A 20199-nucleotide genomic window follows, 5' to 3' on the forward strand; every position below is an offset into this window, starting at 1 on the left:
GTGTAATCACTGACATTACTTTTCGGACAAACCCTGTATATTAACACTTCAGCAAGTGATCTCTTTCATTAAGGAGGTTGGTCGCGGAACCGATGACAGCCAATGAGGCAACCGATGACACCTCAAGGGGCAACTAAGTTGATCAGGCGCGAAGGCGCTCGCACGGACATCGGCGTGCTTGGCAAAAGGGACGTCCCCTCGTTCATTCGACGCCACCGACGGGACGGGTAAGGCACCGCCGGCGCCAGGAGGTCCAAGGTGTTCGTGAGAAAAAATAAGTAGGGCAACTTCGCGACACCACACCCCGACGGAATACAACTAAGGTTGTGAGCGAGCTAGCTTTACTTCTACATGGCTGATATCACTGGTACTCGAGAATAATGCTTTTGAAGAATGCTGGTGTGGCCATATTTTTTTGCGACAGGGGCCATCCTCCTGTCAGCGAGGGGGCGTTGCACAAATCTGAGGGGGGGGGGGCGGTCAGGACATCCGGACATCCCCCCTGGATCCGCGCCTGGGTGCCGCTTCTGAGTGTATACCAGAAATGATTGGCGCGACCTAAAAACGCCGTGTCCCATGGTGGAACGACGAATGTCGGAAGGCTCGTAGGAAACAGAATAAAGCGTGGGGGTTGCTACGCGACTCCCCAACTGCGGAGAATCTCGTTAATTTTAAGAAAATAAAATCGGAGGGCAGAAGAACGCGCCGACAAGGCAGGAGAGAGAGTTGGGAGAAGTTTTTATCAGGCATCAACTCATATACAGACGAGGGCAGAGTCTGGAAGAAAGTAAATAAAAGGGCTACAAACTTATTCACTCCCGTTGGTAAACACACAAGGCGACAGTGTGGAAGACCAAGCTAACTGCCTGGGAGCACATTTTGAAAGTGTGTCCAGCTCATCTCATTATTCCCAAACATTTAAAAGGCACAAGGCTGCAATAGAAAAACAGAAACTAGAAAGAAAATGTACCGGAGACGAGGCATACAACCAGCCTTTCTGCATTGCTGAGCTGTATGCATCACTTAGTTGTTGCAATAAGTCTGCCCCAGGCTCTGGCGGCATAGCTTATCAAATGCTGAAACACCTTCCCCATGAAACAAAGAAAACTCTCCCCTCCCTATACAATGCTATATGGACCTTCGGCGAGATCCCCTCTGCCTGGAAAGAGGCCATTGTCGTTCCTATATTGAAACAGGGCAAGGACCCATCGTCTGCTTCGAGTTACCGCCCTATAGCACTAAGAAGCTGCCTCTGCAAACTGTTCGAAAAAATGATAAACCGCCGACTAATCCATTTCCTCGAATCAAACAAACTGCTTGACGCGTACCAATGCGGGTTTCGAGAAGGTCGATCCACCGTCGACCATTTGATACGTATTGAGACGCAAATTCGTGAAGCTTTTGTCCGTAAACAGTTCTTTCTGTCTGTATTCCTTGATATAGACAAAGCCTACGACACCACGTGGCGTTTTGGAATACTTAGAGACCTCTCACACGTTGGTATACGTGGTAACATGTTAGTTAAATGTCATAGAAAGTTATTTATCTAATCGCACTTGCCGTGTTCGTGTAGGAAATGCTGTATCAAGACCATTTGTGCAGGAAACTGGAGTGCCACAGGGCGGGGTGCTCAGTTGCACTCTATCATAAAAATGAGTTCTTTGCGTCTGTATATCCCAAGAAACATGTTTTATTGTACATACGTCGATGATGTACAGATAGGTTTCACCTCCTGCAATCTTGCAGTCTGTGAGCGGCAGATTCAACTTGGTCTGAACAAGGTGTCGAAGTGGGCAGACGAGAATGGGTTTAGCCTTAACCCACAAAAGACCACCTGCGTACTGTTCTCCAGAAAGAGGGGTCTGCACCCCGATCCTGACATTGAGTTGCAGGGAGAACGGGTGCCCGTAAAAACAGAACATAAATTTTTAGGTGTGATTCTAGATACAAAGCTTACATTTATGGCACATATACGGTATGTAAGAACAAGTGCATGAAAACAATGAATATTCTAAAAGTGTTGTCACTGCACCGCTTGGGGTAGTGACACAAAGTCTCTTTTGAATTTGCATAAGAGCCTCATACTCACAAGATTAGATTACGGCGCCATAGTGTACCATTCCGCAACGCCAAGCACCCTGAGGATGCTGGATCCTGTACACCATCTAGGCATCCGCCTAGCCACTGGTGCCTTCAGGACAAGTCCTGTGGCCAGCCTGTATGTAGAGGCGGACGTGTGGTCGCTTGACATTCAACGTTCATCCTTAAGCCTCACCTATTTCCTGAAAGCAAATTCAAACCCGGAACATCCGTCCTTCTCAACCGTAAATGATATGACCAGTGCTACACTCTTTAATAACCGGCCGACAGCAAGAGAACCCTTCTCATTACGTGTAAGGAAAATTAGTGAAGAAATGGACATCCCACTACTTGAAAATACTTTGATGGCCCCAGCAAAGCCAGTGCTACCGTGGCAGTGGCAACTCTAGAGTTGTGATACTTCGTTTGTAGAAGTCACAAAAGACGCTCCAGAGGCACATATCCAGATGCATTTTCTAGAAATCCAGTTCAAGTACTCTTCATGCACTCAGTTTTACACTGACGCTTCCAAGTCACATGCAGGGGTATGTTATGCAGTAGTCGGCCCATCGTTCTCCGAGTCCGATGTACTGCACCCGGAAACAAGCATTTTTACGGCTGAGGCCTAAGCACTTTTATCGGCTGTGAAGAGTATAGGCAAATCGAAACTCAAAAGATCAATAATATTTACAGACTCCCTAAGCGTCGTAAAAGCCATCATGACTCTACATAGACACACAAACCCTGTACTTATTGAACTCTAATCTGCTCTGTGCAAGACATACATGTCTAACCAGCATATTATTATATGCTGGGTGCCTGGCCATAGAGGCATCGAGGGCAATGTTCTGGCTGATCAAATGGCCACATCAACTACATCGCGAGCCCTTAACCCTACCGCTTCTATCCCTGCCAGCGATCTCAAGCCCTACTTGAGAACGAAACTTCGAAGCCACTGGCAGCGCTTGTGTGATGCCGAAACGAACAATAAGCTCCACTTAGTTAAGCCACAGATAGGTCCCTGGCATCCCGTTACGAAAATACGAAGAACAAATGTCCTATTCTCTCGTCTGAGAATAGCACATACATACAGCACCCACAATTTCCTCTTAACTGGAAATGACGTGCCAACCTGTGGTAGATGTGGAGAGAGGCTTACCGTGCTCCACGTCCTCGTGGAGTGCAGGGAAGCCGAAACAGAGAGAAAAAGGCACTTTCCCCTAGCGTACCGGTACTGTCTCCCACTCCATCCCGCTATGTTTCTGGGCGACAAACCTCTCTTTAGCACTAAAGCTGTCCTCGATTTTCTGAGCGATGTAGCATTGCATGTTATTTGCCCAATAGTTTCGTAGCGCATCCTCTCTCCAGAGGATGTCACCGCGATAGTAGTTTTGCATAGCACGCGCCTCCAGGCCCTTGCGTTTCAAAGGGTCTGTCAAGGCAGTAGTGCTGTTTGAAAAGTTTATCAGTGATAAATTTTCGTTTATCTTCATTATCTTGCAATTTGTTCTTTCGTGTTCATAGTGCACCTCATTAGCCATTGTCATAATTTTATTACATATATATTTTACGCATTTTACAGCGATTGTTTTTAGGCCCTTTTACAGCCACGACACATCTACCTTTCGCAATGCATTGCTCCATTGTCAACTCATGAACACACTGGCGTGGCGCTCTTTGGCCATACCTGGCCCTTGCGCCATTAAACACCATACATCATCATTACTCTTGAGGCATAAATACATGTCATATGCAATTATGAACACCATTTCTGCAGTCTGAACGCAATTACCAGCGCGCAAAGTAGTACGAATGACCCTGCCGAGGAGTATCACCAGCAGTTTACAACGGCGCGACCGTGATGCGGCCCGATCCACTTCTATCGCAGCGCCGCCACAGTAATTTCCATGTCCGGCACCTCACTGCAGAGCATGCGCCTCCCTTGCCGCTCGTCCCACTCAACCGTATTCTAGTACACTCTAGCCTAAGCGCAGCCACTACCGGTCGTGAGCTCAGCGCATGGATGGAGTTACAGTGTGCTGTAATGGAGTCAATTGAGAAAGAAAGCTTCTCGTTCCTCCATGGTGCATCGTAATGCACTGCGGCTAGGCGACCGGTTGAGAACATGCGCGCAATCATAGATGGACGCAGTGCCACACTTCAGCTGCTTGACGAATTATCTTATCTAACCAGTCATCGTTTTATGAATTCGCTTTTGAAAAATGAGCAAGTCGCGAACGCGCTGACACGGCGCTTAAAGCATTAAATACATTGATTTTGGTAAGGAATACAATGGCATCCTTTGGGTTGAGGTGACTTCGGTCTTTCTGGACTTTTACATTCCGTTGAAACAGCGCAAAATACGGCGGAAAAAGAAAAGGTAAGTACACAGGAGTAGCACTGCTAGCTTCCAGCTGCGCCGGGGCAACAGCTTTTTCAGAGTTGAGACGCGCGAGGATAACTCGCTGCACGTTACGTGCACACCCCCAGAAAGTCCGAGCCCGGGCGCGGGCCCGCGTCAAAATGCCCGGCTAGGGCCCGGGTCAAAAAGAACTTTCCGTGCCCGAGCCCGGCCCGAGCCCGGCCCGAGCCCGTGAAAAAACGGACCTACCCGACACGATCCGGCCCACGGGCCGGGCCGGGCCTGGGCTTTCGGGTAAGCCCGAGCCCGTGCAGTGCTCTAGCCGGCAGTCCGATGCGCTGCAGCCACTCCGCTCGCATGTTGCCTTACATGTCGCAGCTTGGTACGTCACGGATCGCTAGATTTACAGCCCACAACGTAACACAGGGCTATCCATGGTGCTCGCAAAAAGACAACTCAAGACCATCACTGACAGTGCCGCTCGCGTCGACACGGAGAATGTTGTAACGCAAGCAGACGACACTTGCTTGTGTGCCAGAAGTGCTCGGGTGTAGTGATAAATTGTCGTTGTGTATTCTCTGTAACCGATTATCCAACATTCCTACTATTACGAACAATAATTTTCACAATAAAGTTGGAAAAAATAACCGATGACTTGACCTGGGTAGCCAATCGGATAGCCCGCTGAACTGCCGTCAATTGGACTAACCACGTCAATTAGGAATGGGCGGCTGAGAGCGCAGGGGAGCGGCACCGCTGCGATCGATAGCGATGGACATTTTTGAAACCTTATAATAAATTTCGTGGTTTAGGAGGAGCGCTTAAAAGCGTCACTGAACGAACAGAAGTACCTGCCCTAACAAGTCAGTACGTTTGTACAAAATGGTCAAAATCGTTTCCGCGCCCCTTCAACGAGGCACTGATTGTGACACAGTTATATGTTTTACAGCTGTATAGCTAAGGTGTCGAACGGGTTGCGCTACGAATAGTTACGCACACGCAGTTTCTGGCGAGGCCATAAAATATTTAGCTTCTCCATTACCTTCTGTAGGCAGAAGTATGCCTACAGAAGGTGCGCTACCCATTTTCGAAACGGAGACGGTCTGTAGATAGAGCTACGATACAATCGAAAGAAAAACAGCCTGACTACACTGTTCCAGATACTTCATGCCAGAATACAAACCCTTACTGTACGAAATTATAACGTGTATTTGTCAGGGCGTACATGTGATGAGTTGTTAATTACCAAGAATAAAATTATTTTGCGCAGTAAGCAATGAACACGGATACTTATTACAACGTGACTAATTACCAAAAATATTAAGCAAAAAGTCGGACATGGCAGGCATTGTGCAAGTGAAATCAGCTCTATAGTTTCGGATGCTCCTACCGTTTAAACTTTTGCACATTGCATTCTTATATTTCTATTGCGCGATACTATATATCAGAGCAACATGACAAAAAGTGCTGTTAATCCGTAAGCATTCCTATGCGACTCACCCAGGAAATCTGTATGTCGTTCTGTCTGTCCGTCCGTAACGCGTACCACGATGCACTCCATAAAGAAAAAAAGAATAAATTCCAAATAAAAAGTATAAAAAGAACGCCTTTTTTAATATATAATCATAAATGAAATTGTTCGACGGCAGGATTCGATCAGAGGACCCCTAGCACAACAGGTGGATTCCCTAGCCATTAGCCCACGGGTGCATACATCGGTGAACGGAATAGAACATCCTTAAGCATTTCCGGCGTATAAACCAGTGCATTGAACGCTTGGCTCCTTTTATCAACACTCACCGAGATTATTCTCCGTTATCAATAATTACACATACAAATACTGATTTCTTTAGTTATATGTTTTCTAAGAACATTACTCACAATGACTGTACGATTTCTCTTTGCGTCAGAATTACGCCCGGCGGTTTTCGCCCCCTAAATTGGGGTGACGAAAGAAAAAGAAAAAAAAAACTTCGTAACAATAGATCGCGTGAACTTCTTTCTTTTGCAGAAGTACCTTGCAAAGCGGCGTATTCCAAGAGCACGCATAGAGCAGTACATGAGGAAGATGTGCGACTACGGCCCATACCATCTCACGGACAACAACTGCCAGAAGTGGGCCCAAGACCTTCTGCGCGAACTGGATATCGAGTTTCCCGCTGACGAGCTCGACGCCCGCACCGTAGTCAACAACTACATACAACCAGCGGCCATTGCAGGTGTCGTGGTCTTGGGCGCCGGCCTGTTCGGTGCACTCATCTTCGGTGGTAGTGCACGTAGGAACAGACGGGAGTAGGCGGAACACCGCACAACGTCAATGATCTTTAAAAGAGGTGTATCAGGAGTTTGACGTCTCAAATTTTCGATCGCACGCTCTTGTGTGAATGTTGCAGCTTGTTCGTGAGAGACCGCTCCATAACGACGCGGCGACTTGGATGCCAACTTGTCTGCCTCAAAGATTGGAGTGTGCTGCACGTCGAAATTTCTCTAGTCACCTGAGACTATGACCTATCCTGAAATATGTACCTATGTGCCGGTGTGCCTTCTTTCGTCGCCTAAAGTCACAGAACTTCTATTTAGAAACTCCTACTCAACTCTCCGTGCTGCCTGCCTCGTATCAGAACGGCGTTAACAGGTTTCTTGAGGTATTGCGTCATGATGTCCGCAGCACCTGAAGCGAATAAAATACCTGTTTAGAACACCCACACGCACGTTATAGTGTGCCGTTATTGCGATTAGTGAATATCGCACTCCACTCATAGGCAGAGCTTCGTGGATTTGCAGGTTTTCCTTTCAGACTCATTTAGTCTGTAGAAGTTTGGTGAGCATTACTGTTGATAAATAAATGTGAATGCTACATTCAGGTGGAATAAATACTTTTCGTACCTCGTGCAATATTTTGCGAGCGTTAAGTCACGTTTGCTCAACATGCACGAGGGCGAATCAAAGTATTTGCCCCTATTTTTTTAGCCAGATTACGACGTAAATGCGGAGTCAACATATCCCCATCCCCAGCGGTAGGACATTTCTTGGACCGGCCTGGCCTTATCTGCCGGAAGCTGCCGGCATGGCGCTGCTGTCAGTTGTTGAAGATAGCGGTTGTGCTTCACACGTCCTAGGCGTACGAGTAACGAAGTATGATTCGTTTTCTACGGAGCAAGGGACAAACGCCCATAGAAATCCATGGGGAAATACAACCTACGTATGGGGAAAGGTGGCTCGCTTTGAGAAGCGTCAGGTGGTGGTGTTGTGAGTTCAGCGATTGGACAAATGTCTGAACCGGTGTGGGGACTAGGTGGGAAAATAGTCTAGAGTACATAAAATAGTACGTATAATGCCTGTGTACCTGCGTGTACTGTTACCTGTGTGTACCTTATTTTGGCTAATAAAAAATAGAGGAAAAGGCTTTCTGATTCGCCCTGGCAATTATAGCTTCACCTTGTCACCGACATTCAAGCTTTAGTGCCGTTGCCGCGATTTGTAAGTGCCCCAGGCGGGCTTCGGAATACAATCTTCGGAATGTACGCTCCGGATAACAGTCCCAAAGCCAAGATATAAAAAAGTAGCAGTTTCGTCCGAAAGGCGAAGCATCAATTCCGATGTCAAATTAGTAGAGAGCTATACGGAGTAAGGATAACAGTTTTATCGGCTGGATAAACTTGGACGCAGTCGCTTACTAACTGAATAAGCATGACGTTAGCGCGCACAAGCAAACATGAATAGATCACTCTCGATGAGCGCAGACAACCACTGTCAAAACGCTGGCGTGAGCAAGCACGCCAGCAGCACCGAGCGAATGTTCGTGCGGTCTTTAGACCAGATTATTTTAGCCTCGCATGTAGGCTGCGGGCGCGCGCCAATACTCGCGACACCAGGTGCCACCTCTCGGCGTGGAGTGCTGGAATCGGTGGACTAGCGTGCGTTTATTTGTGCGTGGCGCTTGTTATTTCGATAGCAATTATATGGACACTCCAAAGCAGATTTCTGCCGTCGGCGTCGCCGTTGCCGTCGCCGTGAGGTTCCGTATGACGTCAATGGAGAGGAAATCGTCGCCGCGCGCCGCCGAACGCTGTATGTGCGAGTGAAAGGGCGCGAGGGACGCGCGCTTTCACGGGGAGTGAACGCACGGCGGATAACAAACGCGCGTTCTGTGCCGTGCTCACTTAAGGGCTGCAGAAGTAGGCGTCTCTTTCCTCCTTTACAATCACCATATATGTAGAGCAAACGCGCCTTCTTCTGACGCACGAAAGGCCGTGGGGGGGGGGGGGGGAGGGGGAGGAAAGGGAGGGGACGTTTAGCTGCGGCACCAAGTACCTATTTATATCAGAGGCTCCGGCAACAGTCACCAACGCCGCACGCATTTTGTGCGAACGTGGGCAAAACGCCGACAGCGTCGACAACAGTTCTGCGTGTTGCCGGTGCTGCTGCATGTCCAAGATTATACAGCTGATAAAGCTACTATCATTACTCCGTATAGCTCTCTACAAATTTGCTATCGCAATTGATGCTTCGCCTTTCAGGTGAAACTGCGACAACTTTTTTGCGTCGTTGCTACTCACAGTTTGAGTGAGTAGCAACGATGTACAAAAGGTACTCCTCAGGGCGGGATTTTGCCGTTGTCGGCATTCTTGATAGGAATGTGGCGAACGCCAATATTTAAAAATTCCGCTCGGCGTTACTCTTTGTATCACTTGAAGGCGAAAGCCTGGTGCAAATTTAGTCATGAATTGAGTTATACATTAGGATACACATTAGGTTATACATTACCGAATAATAGGCTTTCGATACATGCAAAACCCCCGTGTGGTAATGCTTGCCTAGCCCAAATACGTGGCCAACACCTTGCGATAGCCAATCAATTGCTAATCGATAATCAACCAATCATCAATAAATTCCGGAAAATGCTGGAGACGGCTCGGTAGTGCTTAGCCTAGCCCGAAAACGTGGCCAATACCTTACGGTAGCTAGTCGAGAGCCAATCAATAGCTAATCGATAATCGACAAATAATACACTTTGGGAAATGCTGGGGATGATTTGGTACTGCTTAGCCTAGCTGAAATTCGTGGCCACTACCTTGCGATAGCCAATCAATAGCTAATCGATCAATAGTCAATAAATTCCGGAATATGCTGAGAATGACTTGGTGGCGCTTAGCCTAGCCCAAAAGCCAGGATAGCTAGGTGCCCATCAGCTCCGCTCTCGCTTTAACATTGCGCCTCTAGTGCAAGCTAGGCAAATTTTTTTTAAGTTTTAGAGTGTTCATGCAAGCGCGCTTTGGTCACGTATCGCTTAGCCAACGAGGCTATTAGAGAAGCTTTCAGAAGCGGCTCAAAAGAAAACAAACAGTGCTTCGCGGCAATATTGTTAGTTTCATCGCATCCTTGTCTCACTAACTTTACACGAGGTGTGAAACGCATTTCGAAAACCGCTACCCTGTTTAGATAAGTTTGTGGATGTACGAATGAAATATATAGTTTTATACCTTGTGAGTTTTACTTTTGTCAACAACTAGAGCTTCAGCCACAACACATTGTCAAAGGTTCTGTGACAGCGCACAGCGACTTTACATGCAGGTGTAGCATGCTTATTGGCACTAATTATCTTGCACCATCGCTGGCACTTGTCAGAACACTTATTTAACAGAATATCTCGCTTTACGACGAGCGGAAACCAATGCATACATTTCCCGCAAACGAAAATGCGTCGCCCTCATTGCGACCACTGTTACCGCGAAACTTTAGAAAAGTCATGCGTGCCCACGATCCAACGCGTGTTCCAAGGTCGATCCACATAGGTCGCGAAGCTTCGGGCGAAAAGCGGTTCAAAACCAATTGTCACCGACATCAGCAAGGGTGGTTATGGAAGCAGCGATTGAAGCGCGACTATGTTTGGAGGGAATAAGCACTGGGAAAGAAAAAAAAAAGCGTTTTTTTTTTTAAATTAAAGCGGGACGAAGTTAGATTCATTCAACTAAAATAAAATTCCTAATCCATTTTATATACGCATGGCGAGATAAAAAGATACAGCTCTATTTTACTTTATCATTATCAATAAATACTATTTTTCACCGCCCACCGTGAGAGCGCCCATCGATAGCGGTGCTTGTTGACGCCGCTATCACTAGCAATGCAATGCAGCTCTTGGATTGCGTGGAAAGGCGCGCTCGTAAAGTTCCCCTGTTACAATGCGCCCCCCTCACATGTTGTGTTGTTTTGCATATCGAAGTTTGTTTGAAGATGGCCCGGGTAGTTTGATTGTTTGTTAACCCGTACAGTCAAAAATAGTGAGTTGTGACCGTAAGATACTTGTTTACTTTAGTTGCCTTCGTGCGACAGCGCTGGCCGACGGGCTTGGCGTCCGACGAAAGGACGAGCACACTACGCAATCTACGCCCAAAGCATTCGTCTGCCTCCAACGAAAGTATGTTCTGTGCAGCGATGCGATTTGGACACCCGTACGACTGGCCTTTTCCTGCATCACTTTCCGCGCTGAAAGCTCGGAACGCCCATCAAGTCGTGTGATGGGGCATTTGAATATACAGCACTATGGCAGGCCTCCGAAAACAAATTTCGCGCCTATGAAAACAAAATGACGTCACTTCAGTTTTTAACGGCTATGACGTCAAATTATTTTTCTTTCCGCCGGAAGTGTTCCCTCTTCACACAGATGGCGCTAAGCCCCATGAACCGCCGATAAGCCGCCATGTTTTGAACGTATGGGCTTCTATGGAAGCTTCGCTACCAGTTGGATTTACCTTGCGTGTTCTACTGCGTTCGTCATGCGTACATAATGCAGAAGTGAATTGAGCATGCACTTGGGAATTTTAAGCGTCAACAGTCCGCTTGAAGAACAATTCATTGCCACCGCTCCTGCTTCCGCCAGTGCAGCGGTTCGCGGTGCCCGCAGTCCACAGCCAATGCTCTTACGCCGGCGCCACCGTCGCGAGAAAATGGCGGCGCTGGAGAACGGCTCTGAATTCTAGTCTATAGCTTCAACGGAAACTTAGTGGTGAAATCACAGCGCATACAAAGGTGAGCCATGTGGAGATCGCATTCAAGATACGGTGCGCGCGACAGCCCGCAGCCGCGCAAAGTACAAGTATGCAATTGTTGGCAGAGTAGAAGTCGCACCCACTCCCTCCCGTGCTGCCTTCCCGCTTTCTTCCTTTCGCGTGCAAGACTTGAGTAGCCAGATCCTCATGGCGCCCGGTCACAAGATAAGCATTTGGTACCGCAGCTAAACGTCGCCTGCCCTCCCTCCCTCCAATCCCCCCACGGCGTTTCGTACGACGGAAGACATCGCGTTTGCTCTCCTCCGTGTGTTCGCTCTCCGTGAAAGCGTGCGTCCCTCGCGCGCTTTCACTAGCACATACAGCATACGGCACGTGGCTACGATTTTATCACCCTTGGACTTTATGGAGGAACGCGCGGTTGTCGACGGGAGCGGACGCGCTTCACATCGACTCCTGCTATTATGCCAATCAACGCAGCGTTAATTTACAGTTACCGCGATATAATTGGTGCCAAAGTGTGCGCGAAGGTGCGGGGCATCGACCGGTACCAGTTTTGACCAAGCGGTACGTGATTTTCTCGATTTACGAGGACTCTTCTCTGGTGCGGTGCGGACTTTTCGCTAAGCCTAACGTAGGCCTACTACCAGTACGCCCACCGGTCGTGACGGGCCCGGCCGCTAGGCCTAACCCGGCGACGAGGACGACCAAGATGGCGTCGGAAATGGAAGTGGTCACGTCGATGGAAGACAACACGGCGTCAACGCTGAGCATCGGCAGTTTCAGCGAGCGCACGTGCATGGAAGTTCACGGAGAGGACATTACACCGGAAGAAGTCGAAGGCTGGTCGGCCTCCGGCAAGCGCATCAAGCACATCATGGCCGGCAAGGAAAACGGTGAGTCCGCCACCATTACTCGCCAGTCTAGACCCAAGACCAGGGCCAGCTTTGCTAAGAGAGTTGCAGCTTCGGTAACGAAAGCGGCGAGGATGCTGATAGATATGCCGAAAGAAGACACCAAGGTAGTCATGAGACCACGTGGCGGTCTCAACGTAGCGAAAACGGAGGCTTCAATTATCATGTCGGTCGTCAGGACGGCGGCTCGAGTAACGAAGGAAGAAGCCAAAGCAGACACCATCTGCACAAACGCGTAGCAAAACATCATCGTGGTCAGCACCCCGGACGAGAGGCGCGCCGCGCTGTACTCTAAGGTCAAAGCCCTTAACATAGGAAGTAAAACATACGAAATCAACGCCTACCGAACGGCGCCAAACGGCACGGTCAAGGGAGTCATCCGAGGTATAGCCGTAGACGATACCCCGGAGGAGATAGCCGAAAACATCGTGAACCCCTACAATCCCCTAACGGTGGAGGCGCACAGAATCGGCAATACAACCACGGTGATAGTACTTTTCGCTGGACAGAAAGTACCAAACTACGTCAAGTATGGCTCGATATTGGTCAAGTGCGGGCTTTACCGCAAGCACTTTGACGTGTGCAAGCAATGCGGCAGGGTCGGCCATAGAAGAGACGTATGCCCGAATACCAACGCCAAAGTGTGCTTCGGCTGCGGAATCGCGAACACCAGAGAGGGTCACAAACGCGAATGCAAGCCCAAGTGCAAGCTATGCGGGGGACAGCACCCAACGGGCGAGAGGGAATGCAAGAACAAGTACAAGATGCCGTACGTGGTCAAGAAGCGGCAATGGCAACGCAAGATGGAAGCCATGCAGCAACACTTGGACCCGGAAAGCTCTCCGCCGCGACGAGCGTCGCCTGCCGAGAGACCCCGCGGGGAATCAAAGCAGCGCGACAGCAGCCGCAAAAGGGACGACAGCAAAATAGGCAGGAGCGCCAGTCGCCGCAGATCGTCGCAGTCGAGGGAGAGAGGCTCCTGGGCCGACGCAGTCAAGGCAAACATGGCAGAGAAGAGACAACCACCGGCGCAAAACGCCGCGAAGAAGATCCAAGAAGCGAACGGGGTGGAGAAATCCTTGAGAGACGACAACGAGAAGCTAAAGCGGAGAATCGCCGAACAGGACACAACCATCAAGGAAATCAACGAGAAGGTAACGACATTAATTGCGATGCAGCAACAGCAGCAACAGCAGCCGACGCCCGCGCAACAGAGGAAACAAGAGATGACCGAGGACGAACCAGTGGTCGAGGTAGACCCGAGAGCCACGATAGCGGCCAGACCGGCTCCCAAGAGGAGAGCCATAGAGGGCGCCAAAGAACGAAAGATAACGGAGAGAATCGAAAAGCAGGGCGACAGACTCGACCATCTTGAGGCGACCAGCAAGGTAACCAACGAACGCCTCACCGCGCTCGAGCAAACGGTTCAGCAGATGACAACCAACATTCAGAGCACGATCCAGAACATGATAGCGCAGATGCAAACACAGCTGCAGGCGCACATATAGGCACAAATGCAAAGTATGGAAGCACAGATCATCGCCAAACTGCAGCAATCATGGCCGGGACAGCACGCATAGCAGTAACCACACCGCCAGTGAGAGACCTCTTGGTCTGGCACTGGAATTGCAACGGCTTTACCGGCAAGAGAGCGGTGCTGCTGCAACACTTGCAGCAACAAACGAGGAAACCAGACGTAATAATGATACAAGAAACACACAGCGAAGAGACACCAAGACTCCCGGGCTACCGGTCGCATGACAGCCCGCCGAGCGAAAGGGACACGTCCAAGGGCAAGGGCAGAGGGGTCTGCACCTTCGTTAGGAAAGGGATCACCTTCATGGAACACGAACTGATCGGCAGAAGCGCCATCGAACACTGCACGGTGGAAGTAATTACGGGCAAGAAGAGGAAGGAGAGCACTTTCCTGGTGAACGTCTACAGCAATCCGTCTCACGGACAACAGAAGTTAAAGGCACTACTTCACAAGGCGAGTAGAGTCGCGGGGAGCAATACGCTCCTAGTGTGCGGAGGCTTTAACGCTCCGAACCAAGGCTGGGGCTACCAAAGAACGACGGTCAAGGGAAGAGAGCTGATGCAAGATGCCACCGACGTGGGACTGAACCTAATCACGGATCCGGTCTTTCCCACCAGAATCGGTACATCGGTTACGAGAGACACCACTCCGGACCTTACCTTCATCAAAACCGAAGGAAGAACGAGACAAGCGGAATGGAGAAACACGGGACAAGAGCTGGGCAGCGATCACTACATCGTGGAGGTCGTCGTACAGCTCGAAGGCCAAGGCAACACCGGCATAAGGAAGCATCGCATTACGGATTGGGACGCCTTTCGAGCGGCACTACCCGCGGTGCAACTGGACATTATGGACATCGAACAATGGGCGGCTAACGTCGTTGAGACGACGGAAAGAGCCACCAAAGAGCTGGAGACGGACGAACGGATAGACAAGATGGACAGTCGGCTCGCCCACCTGACAGAAGCCAAGCAGTTCATAAAGGCGAGGTGGCAGAAGCAACGAACGAACCGAAGTCTAAGGAAGAAGATCGCCGAGCTCAACAGGCAGATCGAGGCTCACTGCAAGGTGCTATGCACCCAACAATGGAACGAGGCCTGCAATGAAGCCGACGGACAGTTACACAAGGGCAAGACGTGGAACATGCTGCGGCACCTCATCGACGAAACAAAGACCAAGGGCCACCAACACAACAACCTGGCCAGGATCCTACACAATGCAATCTGCGAACACGGAGAGGACGAGATCAAGCGGAACATGGACGCCAAGTACCTACCGACCACCCCCACGGAAAGACACCCGGATTACCAAGGCAACGAGAACGAGACGCTAGATCGAGACATCGAGACATGGGAAGTCAGAGTTGCTCTGCAGGATCTCAATGGCAGGTCCGCCGCGGGTCCCGACCGAGTGACCAACAGAGCGCTCAAGAATCTCAACGAAGCGGCCATCGAAACGCTCACGAAATTCTACAAGTGCTGGGAAGATGGAAGGCTACCCAAGCAATGGAAAGCAGCCAAGACGATCCTCATCCCCAAGCCTGGCAGACCACCAAACTTAGAGAACCTCAGGCCGATCTCGCTGACTTCGTGCGTGGGAAAGGTCCTCGAGCACGTTCTCATGAACAGGTGGCAGCGTTACGTGGAAGAATCGGAGCTCTACCCGAATTCCATCATAGGGTTTCGGAACAAGCTCGGGACGCAAGACGCCATGATCTTACTGAAGAACGAGATCATCGACGATATGACGGCCACCAAGGACAAAAGAGCCATACTTGGGCTGGACCTGCAGAGCGCCTTCGATAAAGTGAGGCACTTGGCTATCCTGGCCCAAGTATCCAGGCTAAACATGGGCAGAAAGACATACGAGTACATCAAAGACTTCCTGACGGAACGGACCACCGAAATCTGCGCGGGAGACCTGCAGCTCGAAGAGAAGAAGCTGGGCAGCGTCGGAACCCCGCAGGGCTCGGTGATCTGCCCGTTACTCTTCAACCTCGTGATGATCGGGGTGGGCAACCGGCTAGAAAGAGTAACGGGAGTCCGGCAGACCATCTACGCCGACGACGTTACGCTATGGGTACCGGGAGGAAGCGACGGACACATCGAGACAACGCTGCAAGAAGCGGTCAACGCCATCGAGGAGCAGCTGGACGGGTCTGGACTCGTCTGCTCTCCGGCCAAGTCAGAGCTGCTGGTGATTCCACCGAAAGGAGCGGGCAGGAAAAGAAAGAATATGGAATTCAAGTACGAGCAACCCAAGATCACGATCAAGACGGCGGGAGGACAAGTAATACCGGAAGTCGAGAAGATTTGAGTGCTCGGGCTGCTCATCGAGCGAAATCGAGTAAACGGTGAAACGGTGAACAAGCTCGTGGGCAAAGCGGCCGCAGCAATGAGACTCATCAAGAGGGTGTCCAACAGAAGAGCGGGGATGAAGGAGGAGAGCCTGACTAGGCTCGTTCAATCCTTTGCAGTTAGCGACATAACGTACGTCGCCGCCTTCCACAACTGGAGGCCGAGTGAACGTAACAAGATAGACGCCACCATACGCAAGGCGTATAAGGCGGCACTCGGTCTCCTCGGGAGCACGAGCACCGAAAAAGTCATGGCGCTGGGAGTCCACAACACGCTGGACGAAATAGCCGAGGCACATAGAACAGCGCAACTCGAGCGTCTCTCTGAAACGAGAACCGGAAGACAGATACTGCGGGACCTTGGCCTCGAGCCGAGCGAAGGCAAGCAGCAGAACAACGTACCTATACCGGATAGCATCAATAGAAAGCTCAGGGTCTGCCCAATCCCGAAGAACGTCAACCGCGAGCACAACAAGGAGCGGAGGTTGGCGAGGGCCAGGGCTCTCGTGGACCTCCACGCCAGAGAAGAAGGCGCCGTCTACGTGGACGCGGCGGAGTATCGAGGCAGCAGCGACGCATACGCGGCTGTGGTCGTCGGAGCATCGACGGGTGCAACGAAGACCGCAGCGAGCATCCGGACTCGAGAAGCGCACCAAGCGGAGGAGGTGGCTATCGCCTTGGCCGTCTCCGACCCCGGATGCACTACAGTGCTGTTTGACTCTAGAACGGCAGTGAAGAACTATGCCAAGGGTATGGTATGTAGTGAGGCCGCGCGCATACTGCGCAAGGTCGAAGACATCGGGCGCAAAAGTGCTGCTGTGATCAAGTGGTTTCCGGCCCACATGGGCAGTGACGTGTCGGAACGCGGGGACGCGAACCACAACGAGACGGCCAACGCGGCTGCGCGAGGACTAACCAACCGCGCGGCTGCAAACACGGCCGACTCGGAGTGTTGGTCGCGGTACAGTGCCAAGGACAAGATGACCACCTTCAACGAAATAGTGAAATGGTACAGACTGAACAGACTATGCCCCCACCTCACCCGGGGCTTACCCGGAAGGAGGCAGTGTTATACAGACAATTACAGACAGGGTCCCTGCTCACCCCGGTGCTAGCTAAGCACGTGTGTCCGAGTGTGTACACGAGTGACGTGTGTAGGCTGTGTGCGAAGGAGAGAGCTACCGCGGCTCACATCCTTTGGGACTGTGGTATAAATCCGAGAGAAGCCAGTGAGAAGACGACGATCCCGCCGCAGCTAGAGGCTGCAACGAGGATCTGCGATCAAGAGACACAACTCAAGGCCGTCCAGCAGGTCTCGGCAGCTCTAGGAAGGCAGCAACCTAGCGAAACCGAGGATAAGGGGGGCGGCACCCCCAGGAAGGGGGCGGCGGCCCTCTCGGACCCGCGGAAGTAGCGAGGGAGCAAGACCTCGAGGAGCATAACGCACGAGACTGACGTAGTGGCCGCGTCGCGATGAAAGCTCGTCCTCCCTGCGTGGAGAGAGCCTAATCGACTCTGCAGGCATTCTCAATAAAGTTATTCTCTCTCTCTCTCTCTCTCTCTCTGGACTTTATGCGGAACCTCACGGCGCTGAGCCGTGCTCCCTCAAGGGCTGCAGAAGATAGCGCCAACCTTTCCCTCAAGAACCACTTATCATCATCATCACGGCGATGGCAGAAATCCGCTTGGAGTGTCCTTTTAATTGCTATCACAATAACCCCCCCCCCCCCCAGGCACTCAGATGGTTGACCAGCGAAGCTGAGACGTACGGCCCCGATATTTTACGGTGGGTTAATCCCGACGCTGTATGAAGCATTTCTCAATTATTGGTTACATGTTTGTCTTCCTAGTGGAACGCAAGCGCCAATGGCGTGCGGATGCTGATAAACACGACGCCGAGCTAACTCGAGATATCGAACGCATGCGACAACAGCGAGCCGAGAAAGCGGCGTTGCGGGCAGAGCAGCATCAACGTGGCAATGGCGGGAACGCGTTCGCCGGGGCCAACGCCCGCTTTTGGCGGGAGTTGCTTAGCTTCGGCTGCGACAAAGCGTCCACGTTGAAATCGCGAAGGGGAACGCAAGCGCCAATGGCGGGCGGATGCTGCTAACCACGACGCCAAGCTAACTCGAGATATCGAACTCATGCGACAACAGCGAGCCGAGGAGGAGGCGTTGCGAGCACAGCAGTGTCGACGTGGCAATGGTGGGAACGCGTTCGCTAACGACGTCATTAACGGCGCTGCCAGAAGCGCGCGCGCTTGGGTGCGACGTAGAGAACGACGTAACTGATGGCGCAGCCAATGGAGATGTTTAGAGAAACATGGCACGAAAGGTTTTTCGTTTCGCCTAGCCATATAAAGCGCGGTTGGCGTGCAGTAGGAGCGTCATGGTAGCACGGTAGGTCTAGCTAAAGCAAGCCGGTTCCACAGTCAATAAGGGCAGAATGGGCAGACAGAAAATCCATACCGAGAATGAGGTCATGGGAGCATTTCTCGAGCACGGCAAGGAGTACGCTTGTGGATCGGTCAGCAACACTTATTCGGGCGGAGCACATCCCTAGCACGGGAAACGTTCCGCCATCGGCGACACGAATGAGTGGTACTGTGGGTGGTGTTAGAACCTTCTTAAGGCGGCGACGAAGCTCCGAATTCATCACTGATATCTGAGCCCCAGCGTCCACTAGAGCGACAACATGTGCGCCATCCAGTTTAACGTCTATCAGGTTTCGTCTGGTCTGCAGTGTGGTCAGAGGATTTGGCAGGCGGGTCGTCGATGCAGCGTCACCTCTGGGAGCTGCATCGTCTAGTTTTCCCGAGGGAGTCGTTCAATCGGCGACGTAGGGCGGCGAAATTGGGGCGAGCGAGATGATTGGCGACGCGACAACGGCGAACGGGACTGGTGACCACGTGGGGATGGCGAACGACGATACGACATGAGGGGAGCGTCTTCAGCGGTGGTTTGGGGATGCTCGTGGTAGGGCTGAAATCGGCCGTGATCCATGTCGGGGCGACGGTTGTTTCCATAGGGAGCCTGATACCAATACCACCGGCTGTTACAATGGCGGGCCACGTGTCCAATACGACGGCAGTTAAAGCAAATGGGACGGTCATCAGCAGTCCTCCACTCAGCTGGGTTGCGATTACGGAAAGACGGCCTTTGACCTTGGGCGTGCGAAAGTAAGGGACGGCGGTCGATCGGCTGCGAAGGAGCTGTGGCGCAGAGTCCAGGCCAGCATTGGAGAGCTCCTGATGAACGATAGCTTGGACTAGTGGCACCATCTGGGAGCTATGATCACAAGTACGGCCACACGTAGAAGCAGGAGACGCAGCGTCAAGTTCACGTCGGATGATCTTTTTCACGTGTTCCACAGTGAGCGGCGCCGACGGCTCAGGTACGTCTTCGCACGACCACGTTGCTGCCGTGTTCGGAAGTCGAGCGAAATTATTGGCAATGCGTCGACTTTTGGCAGCCTCAAAGCGCTTGCACTCTTGGATGATGGCATCGATGGTGTCGCAGTCTTTGCAGATTAGCAGGTTGAAGGCATCATCTGCTATGCCCTTTAACACGTCGCCTACCTTCTCAGACTCCGTCATGCCGTCGTCGGCTTTGCGGCAAAGGGCAAGCACGTCCTGTATATAAGTCAGGTATGACTCTGTCGCTGTCTGTGCACGAGATGCCAGCTCCTTTGCTGCTGCATTTCTACCTGCGGACTTGCCGAACAGGGAACGCATCTTTTCCTTGCACGCATCCCAGCTCCCAATTTCCTCTTCATTATTCTGAAACCACACCTTCGCGGTTTCTTTGAGATAAAGTAATATGTTTTCCAACATGATCGTCTCATCCCAGTAGTTATTCTTACTTGCACGCTCGTACAGGGGTAGCCAGTCCTCGATGTCGACATTGTCAGTCCCACAGAATGTGCCTGGGTCTTTTAGCTGA

The 20199-nt window shown here is 51.2% G+C and overlaps 1 protein-coding gene and 1 pseudogene across 3 annotated transcripts in view; both read left to right on the forward strand.

The window, feature by feature from the left end:
* Positions 1-7847, forward strand: part of LOC119445548 (uncharacterized) — a 381600-nt gene extending 373753 nt beyond the window's left edge. For all 3 annotated transcript variants that reach the window (XM_049663397.1, XM_049663398.1, XM_037709815.2), the window contains exon 3: positions 6453-7847. In XM_049663397.1, the coding sequence (XP_049519354.1) occupies positions 6453-6737 (285 nt within the window). In that variant the 3' untranslated portion in view covers positions 6738-7847. The remainder of the gene's footprint in view (positions 1-6452) is intronic.
* Positions 7848-8749: 902 nt separating this feature from the next.
* LOC119445550 (uncharacterized) lies at positions 8750-14161 on the forward strand (annotated as a pseudogene).
* The last annotated feature ends 6038 nt before the right edge of the window (positions 14162-20199 follow it).

This window comes from Dermacentor silvarum, chromosome 3 (genome assembly GCF_013339745.2).
Source record: "Dermacentor silvarum isolate Dsil-2018 chromosome 3, BIME_Dsil_1.4, whole genome shotgun sequence".
Classification (NCBI taxonomy): Eukaryota; Metazoa; Arthropoda; class Arachnida; order Ixodida; family Ixodidae; genus Dermacentor; species Dermacentor silvarum.